Genomic DNA, 8,776 nt, shown 5'->3' with positions numbered 1-8,776 from the left:
TTCTACAAAATTCCAAATTCAATGGTTATATTTATACATTTTCTAAAATTTTAATTTAGTATTAATCAATTTAATTATAAATTCATATAATTTTATTTAAATACTCAATTTATATTTTATTTTATATGTATTTTTTCGTTTACCAACCTTACTTTTTCAATCAAAATTAAAATATAAATTATGTACTTTCCATGTTCCAGATTCATCATGTACTATTTAAGTTTCGTATTCATCAAGAGAAATGAACAAAACAAACATATTTGGTATTAACCTACATTAATATATAATTTCAACATACATTAATATATAATTCTAAGAACTGGAGTCTCTGGAATACTCGTTACCTGCACATGTCATTATTTAAAATTTAACCAAAAATAATGTAAGAATTAGAGGATATAAAGCGTCCATCACATGAACATTGAAACATTGCCCGTCCGTAACGTTTGAAAATTACCAAAATTACCATGAACATTGCCGTAATGTTTGGAAAATTACCAGCAGTACTATAATCAGGATTCATAAATAAATCGTTAAGCACGTGAACATTGAAAAATAATTTAAAGCGTGGGCTGTTCTTTGACCGTAGTTGTGAACTTCAATTAAAATACATGCAGTTGAGCACATGAAATGCATGAATATCATGAAAGTCATATGGAAGGGTGGAAAGTATATTCCTAATTTGCTACAAATATTGGAAAGTGAGGACAGGGTACTCTGTATAAATATATAATATAGGCATGTTCAAAAGCAAAGGAATTCACAGCGATCTCCATACGTTTATACATCATTTTATGGTGTGAAAATTAGCTATCATGGGTCTCAATACCACAGAAATTGGCTTGATGTCACCTTTTCAGCTCGGCCCATTCAATTTATCACACAGGTATGGATAATGTGATATATTCGCTGTGTATGTCATAACTTTCACAGACAGATAATATTTTAGGAGAACGTTTATGGACGAAATAATGATGGTAATGTTTTGCAGAGTTGTGCTGGCTCCAATGACAAGATGCCGAGCTATAAATCACGTTCCTCAGCCTGCCCATGTTAAGTTTTATTCACAAAGGACCACTCCCGGAGGGTTACTCATCACTGAAGCTGCTTCTGTTGGAGAAACCGGATTTGGGTACTCTATTTCTAATGCCTCATCAACAATAACTTTGTTAATATAAATATACTGCAATGCAATCTGATCATAGTTTGTTTTGGCAGGTTTCCCAATTCACCAGGAATCTTTACCAATGAACAGATACACGCCTGGAAACGAGTTGTTGACGCGGTACATATGAAGGGCGGGATAATTTTCTGTCAACTCTGGCACGTCGGGCGGGCATCGCATATGGGTGAATTCTTGTTCTTAAACTCGTATTCATAATGTGCTCCAAACATCCTTTCTTTTTCGTTTCAAGCACAACTAAATGATTACTTTCAGTTCATTTCCTCAACTAAATTTGTTTGTTTGATATACAGTTTACCAACCCAAAGGAGATTTACCCGTTTCGTCGACGAGCAAGAGGATTTCAGATGAGTGGAAAATAAATATGCCGGACGGATCGTTAGGCAATTATTCAAACCCTAGAGCGCTCGACGCCTCAGAGATTCCGCTTTTTGTCCAACAGTTCCGTCAGGCCGCTAGAAATGCCATGGCTGCAGGTAACTAAGAAACCCCGACGATTTCGCCCTTGAATTCGCATATAGGGAATTATAAGACAACTGTGAGACAATTATCATGAATCTTGCAGGTTTCGACGGGGTTGAGATCCACGCCGGCCATGGCTACTTAATCGACCAATTCATGAAAGACGGCATAAATGACCGGCGCGACAAGTATGGCGGGTCACTGGAAAACCGGTGCCGTTTTGCATTAGAAATCTTGTCGGGAGTGATGGAAGAGATTGGCGCCCAGAGAACGGCCATCAGAATTTCTCCCGTCGTAGATCACTTGGACGCCACAGACTCAGACCCCGTTGGCCTAGCACTCTATTTAGTACACCAACTTAACCTCATGGCAACCCGATATGGCCGAGGGCTTTCTTATTTGCATCTCACGCAGCCTCGTTACAGTGCAGTAAGTAAAACGAATAGAAATCAGAAGGAAATTTCGAAGTTCCATAATTTCCATTCCCTGGTGAGACAGGCCTACAAAGGCACACTTATGGGCACCGGAGGTTATACCAGAGACTCTGGGATGGCTGCAGTGGGTAGCGGAGAAGCTGACCTTATTTCTTATGGTCGTCTTTTCATTTCGAACCCTGATCTTCCCCTCAGATTCGCGCTGGGAACGCGGAGGTTGAACAAGTACGATAGATCTACCTTTTATACTTGGGATCAGGTTGTGGGATATACAGATTACCGTTTTCTTCACCACAGTGAAGATGAAAATGTGGGTTCGATATACGGTACACTAAGATCTGCTCTGTGATACCGCAAGGCACATTCATATTTATCTTCATTTTTATGAATATCAGGCAATACGAGGATTCCTAAACCTGGTTGAAGACAACATAAAATGTATGATAAGGCCTCGTTTGTTTGAGGGTCCTAAAGTGATCACTATGTCGAGTTTTATATTATCATATCTCTCATTGCAAAACATTTTCATTATTGTACTGTGACCTTTAAGGAGCACTCTGCAGTTCCACTACAGAAAAGTTTGGCATGAAATGCTTGGCATTTGCCTTTACATAGGTTTTAATAATGTAATGTGGATTTAAATAATGTATTAATTATTTTGTATTTATCATTTATTATATAATTTATTTAATGTTTTATGTATGATGATTATGATAATATTTTAAAAGGTTTTTCAACATTTTTCATATTTTCAAATTTTTATTAGTGTGGAGTAATATTTTGGGTCTCTATTTTTATAAAAATATTTTAATTATTCATTAACCATTTTTATTAGTTTACATAGGTAAATCAACTACAACAATCTCTAACTACATAGGAAGTTACTCATATACAATGTTTATGTTCTATTGCAACTCCGTGCAATAAGTGAGTCTCCAACACTCAACTATCATTCCTAATTAGAGTAGTGTTTGTCTCATCCTCTGCTCATCTTGCCCCTAGGGGGAGCCACATGCTTCAACCAACCTACCATTTCTATGTTTCTTGGCTTTAGATGTCACAACCCAGGGAATTTTTTACAACTCTTTTATGAGGAGATTCAACCAATTCAATTCTTGTAGTGTCATGATATGGTCCTTTAATCTCTTTTTCTGCATGTGTGTTATTTGATTTCTTGCTCTTGAATGTTTGTTAGCTTGAAAATGCCATAGAGGCTAAGGTGTTGTTGTTCCACATATTTGTCTCAAGATAAGCTAGACAATGTGTGATGGATCTAATGCAACAACAAACCATGCATATCATAGAGGAGGATGACAAGAACTTGCCTATACATCCACTCAGGTTGATGTAGTTTGTAGATCCCTTTGAGTTGCTCAAAACCTTGCTCCAGGTTCTCCAATCTAATCTCCTACACACATACACCACCAAAGAAGAAAATGTTTACCTCCTGGGAAGGAAAGTTAACCTGCACCAGAAACTATAACAATAACCAAATCACATCCATACATATGTGAACATGAAATATGGAAGGAATTCATTGTTGTCATTCATAAATAAGAATAGTACATGAACATATTATACCTTAGTTACCTAGTAGACTCTTCTCTAATCCTTGGCACTCTTATTCACTTTGCTTATAGGTAGATTGTGCTCATGTTTTGATAGAATTTCACCAAGTTACGACAAATACTTTCTTAGAGTGCTCTCTTCCCCTTGAGAAGGTCTCAGTGTATAGGCATTCTTTACTAAGTTTGGGAGCAATACCCTACCACGTGCATTCAAATTGGGGAATATATATTGAGTAAAAAATGACATAATATATTGAGTTAATGAAAAAATGTTGATTAAAAATGGATACCTACAATATCTAGTGAAAGTAGGGGTTTTTTAAATTGGAAAGGTGTATTGGGTTCTTATTAGTAGGGAGTTAAATAACTTGTTTTTTACAGTATTTTCCAATATATAATCAAGTTAAGCGTATTGTTTAATATGCCAAAACACATTTTAGCTAATCTCTAATAATTTATATTTTATAAATATAATTTATTTTTTTTATTTAAATTTATATTATAACTTAAAAAAATGAAATTTAATATCAAACCAAATTATACAATATTCAAACCATTTTTATTAGATATTATTGTTATTTATTAACTATAAATAATAACAAAATTTATATTAATTTAAACCCAAAATTTATATATTTAATAAATATGATAAAATTTCATCCCTTAAAATATACATACAATCTTATTATACAACTTTATAATAATAAAAGAAATGTAATGCAACTTCTTACAAACGCAACCAAAATAATTGGAAAATAATATCACCCAAATTACATTCAACATATTCTTATTTTGCAATGTATAATAAATTTTCTATTACAGCCAACTTTATATCAATTTTTTTTTTTTAATGTTACTTGCAAAGCTAAAGTTGTAATGCCGTGTTATCCTTGAGACACACAAGAGTCTAAATATAATGCTAACAATACTATAAAATTTAAATATGAGAGAATTTTGTGACATACAACTAACTCAAAATATACTTAATTTTACACAACTACTTTAAAGGAAATGTAACAGTAACTTCCCAACAATAAAGGAAATGTAATAGTAACTACCGACTAACGCGACAAACTCGCTAATTACTTATAGAAATGACCTCTGTATTAGTTACCAGGACTACAACAACTTTCTAAATAGATGTAAATATAAAAGGTAGATACGCCATTATTCTTCTGCAATCTTTTCACACAATGGCAAGTCCTTATATACTCGAATGATAATGATAGATTCAATATGAATATGAGGATTCCTCAACGTGGTTGAAGACGACGTAAAATGTATGAGAAGGCCTCGCTGTTTGTTTGATGGTCCTAAGGTGATCATTATGTCCAGTTTTATATTATTATATCTGCGGTGCAAAACATATTTGTATTATTGTAATGTGAGCTTTAAGGGGCACTTTGCAGTTCCACTACAGAAAAGGTGGGCATTAAATGCATGCAATATGCCTTTGGATTTTAATAATGTATTAATATTGATATATATACAATAAATATATGGTTGTAGTTTTACTTATTTTCAAATAATCATTTTTAGGTTTAGTTTTGTATCTGTGGTTTATTTATATATTTATTTATTTAATGTACTTATTGTTTTTAATAGAGATTGATTATTATTATAAAGATTTATTTATTATTATTATTATTTTCAAAATTTTATTAGTTTTTAGCAAGTATGTAGCAATATTTTGGGTCTTTATTTATGTAAAAATATCTTTAATATTCATCAACATTACTAGTTTGTATAGGTAAATTAGTTATAAGAATGACCAATTACATAGGGAGTTACTCATGTACATTGTTCTATTGTAATTTGTTAATGTTTAACTTTCATGTTTGGGTGCTTGTGCAGTTAGTGAGTCTCCAACACTCAACTATCATTTCTAACTATGGTTATCCTAACTCTCTTGTTATACTATTTGCCTTTAGAGTAGTGCTTGTCTCATCCTATGCTCATCTTGCCCCTATGGTGGAGCCACATGCTTCAACCAACCTACCATTTCTATGTTTTTTTGTCTTTCAGAATTGTTTTACAACTCTTTTACCAGGAGGCTCAACCAATTCAATTCTTTTAGTGTCATGATATTGTCCTCTAATCTCTTTCTTTGCATGTGTGTTATCTGATGTCTTTCTCTTGCATATTTGTTAGCTTGAAAATATCGTAGAGGCTAAGGTGTTGTTACTCCACAGATCTAGTCTCAAGATATGCTATACAATGTGTGATGGATCCAAGTAAATTCCCTAGATCTAATGCAACAACAAACCATTCATCTAATCTAAAGGAGGATGACAAGAACATGCCTATACATCCACCCAAGTTGATGTAGTTTGCACAAACCCTCCCCAAGTTCTCCAATTCGATCTCCTACACACACACCCCACCAAACAAGAAAATGTTTGCCTCCAGAAAGTTAACATGCATCTTAAACTATAACAATAAGCAAATCACATTCATACATATATGAACATGGAATATGGAAATAATTCATTGTTGCCATGGCATAAATAAGAATAGTACATGAAAATCAAATCACATTCATACATACGAGAAAATGGAATATGGAAATAATTCATTATTTCCATCACATAAATAAGAATAGTACATGAACATATTATACCTTAGTTACTTAGTAGACTCTCCTCTAATTCTTGGCACTCTTCTTCCCTCGGATTATAGGTAGATTGAGTTCATGTTTTGAGAGAATTTCTAAGTTTTGGGGATATCACGAGCACTACTATCTTTGACTGCTCTCTCCCCCTTGAAAGGGTCTCACTATATAAGTCTTTAGTAAGTCTAAAAAGATGTATTTAGAGGCAATGAGAAATTTAAAAGCTTATCCAACAATTGATCTTCATTCAATTCAGAATAAAATGAATTGAACAAATCTCTAATAATTTATATTTAATTATAAATATAAACATAAATTAAATATTTTTTTATTATTATTTAAATTTGTTTAATTACCAAAAAAACTAATATCAAACCTAATTATACAATATTCAAATTATACCATATTCATACTAAAATGGTATATTATTATTATTTATTGATAATAAATAACAACAAATTATTAAATTAAACACCTGTTATAAATATGATAAATTTTATAACAAAACCAATTTAAAATATACTTAAATCCAGGATTTACATGTTATAAATATGATAAAATTTTATGACATGACCGATTTAAAATATACTTACGGTACAACGTCACACCAATAAAAGAAATGTAACAAACACAACCAAAATAAATTCTGACAAACGCAACCAAAATAATTGAAAAATAATATAAATTACATTCAACGGTTTTTTGTTTTTTGTTGGGCAATGTATAATAAATTTTATATTACATCAAACTTTATATTAAATTTAAGTTTTTTTTATCTTACTTAGATTGCTAAAATTGTAATGCGGTGTTATCCTTGATATACACGAGTCTAAATATAAGGCTAAAAATAATATTATTTCTAAATATAATGTTAACAATAATATAATAAATAAGTAAAATTTAAATGTATAATAAATAAGCAAAATTTGAATGTTTAATATCTATGAGAGAATTTTGTAACAGACAAACGCGACCAACTCGCTCATTGCTTATGGAAATGACCTCTTTATTAGTTACCACGACTACAACAACTTTCTAGATACATGTAAATATGAAAGGGTAAGTAACCCATTATTAAATGAAATCGTCCATAGATATTATTAATCACGTGAAGCAGAATGAATGTCCTTGGGGTTTCATAATTTTGAAATATGAAATTTCTTTGATGTTAGTTGTCACTTTCAGTTTTAATACAAAAAAGAGTTGAGAGCTGCCTCTCACTAAATACGAAATTTCTTTCATGTGAGTTGTCACTTTCAGTTTTAATACAAAAAATTCTGGAGCTGCTTTTCAGTACATATTTTAAAACATCTGATCATGAATGGCATCATGAAGGTCAAGTTGAATCTATTATACTTATATTTAGGGATGCTGGAAAGGAATGCAAGCGAGTTTGTCGTGCACATGTTGTAAACGAGTGACTGGTTACTCAAAATTATAATACAAGCATATGGAAGAGGGTAGAAGATGTTACATAACAGCAATCTCCATGCGTTTAGGGATCATTTTGTTGCGTGCAAATGAGCAGGATTAGGAAGATAATTATGTGTTGCTATAACACCAAATTTGGTTTGATGTCTCCCTTTGGGCGAAATTTGGTTTGATGTCTTTCTTTGGGTTAAGTTGTTAGAAATGGTAATTATGTTAAGTTGTTAGAAATGGTAATTATTATAGTAGTTGGAGTATTAAAAAGTTAGTTAAATGAGTCTTGAGTTTAGTGATGGATAAAGAGTTAAGTGAAGTCTATATTTAGAGTGTGAGTTAACTGAATTAAGTATGTGTGTATGTCAAGTTATTTTAGACTAGTCTTAGTTGAAAAAATTTAAATACCCTTATATTTTTCACCTAGTTGGGTTCATTATAAGAATCATTTTTTTTTTGTGTGAATTTGTGTTTTGGCTCCCCTGTCTTTCCAACAAATTAATATCAGAAGGAAGTTACAAAGAACCAAAAAAATGGATCAGAATGGATCAACAATAAGAGAAAAGAGAAAATAATTTTTCGTCTTGTTTGAGCTATATAGCACCTTATAGCAGTATTCAGGTGAGCCTAGCAAAAAACTGCGTTACAGGTCAGTACGTCCTTGAGAATATAACCCTAGACCTTTGGGTGCAAATCTTTGCGTCAACTGGTTTACATCAAAGGTAGGGGGAGGTAGATTTGTGAGGACATTCAACCCCTTCGTCCAGGTGGAATATTCGAGCTGAGAGTATGTTTATGTGGAGATGCATGCTAAAAATACAAACTCAATGTTGTTATTTTGTGACGTTATACAATAATCTACTGTCCAAGTCCCTCTTCGTGTGTACAAGTTGTATTCGCTATGCACAAAGTCCCTCTTCGTGTGTACAAGTTGTATTCGCTATGTAAGCATATGTCGCACCCACATACGAAGTTGTATAAGTTGTCACGGTCGTTCAATGATCTATCTCAAGTGTCACACTTGTCACTCACATCGTTGGTCAGTCATATTGAGTGTATGTTGTCTTAATGGTTCAAGGTGTCTTGTCGTCAAGTC

At 32.5% G+C, this 8,776-nt stretch overlaps 1 protein-coding gene across 1 annotated transcript; it reads left to right on the top strand.

Moving 5' to 3' along the window:
* The first annotated feature begins 751 nt into the window (after positions 1-751).
* On the top strand, positions 752-2,784 carry LOC149146452 (12-oxophytodienoate reductase 7-like). Its single transcript, XM_089447160.1, has 5 exons — positions 752-886; positions 992-1,132; positions 1,219-1,349; positions 1,477-1,659; positions 1,749-2,784. The coding sequence occupies exons 1-5, from the start codon at positions 816-818 to the stop codon at positions 2,426-2,428; spliced, it is 1,206 nt and encodes a 401-aa protein (XP_089303286.1). The 5' UTR covers positions 752-815; the 3' UTR covers positions 2,429-2,784.
* The last annotated feature ends 5,992 nt before the right edge of the window (positions 2,785-8,776 follow it).

This window comes from Pinus tabuliformis, chromosome X (assembly GCF_031772625.1).
Source record: "Pinus tabuliformis cultivar Carrire ecotype Pingquan chromosome X, CPIR1, whole genome shotgun sequence".
NCBI classification, from domain to species: domain Eukaryota; kingdom Viridiplantae; phylum Streptophyta; class Pinopsida; order Pinales; family Pinaceae; genus Pinus; species Pinus tabuliformis.
The sequence above is the reverse complement of the archived record's forward strand: the minus strand, read 5'-3'. Positions and strand labels throughout refer to the sequence as shown.

Bases quoted from the DNA above. Each gene is read 5' to 3' on its own strand.
- LOC149146452 (XM_089447160.1), top strand. From the start codon at position 816: ATGGGTCTCAATACCACAGAAATTGGCTTGATGTCACCTTTTCAGCTC. The intron at 1,350-1,476 runs GTGAATTCTTGT...TTTGATATACAG, and splicing joins CGGGCGGGCATCGCATATGG to TTTACCAACCCAAAGGAGAT. The intron at 1,660-1,748 runs GTAACTAAGAAA...TGAATCTTGCAG, and splicing joins TAGAAATGCCATGGCTGCAG to GTTTCGACGGGGTTGAGATC.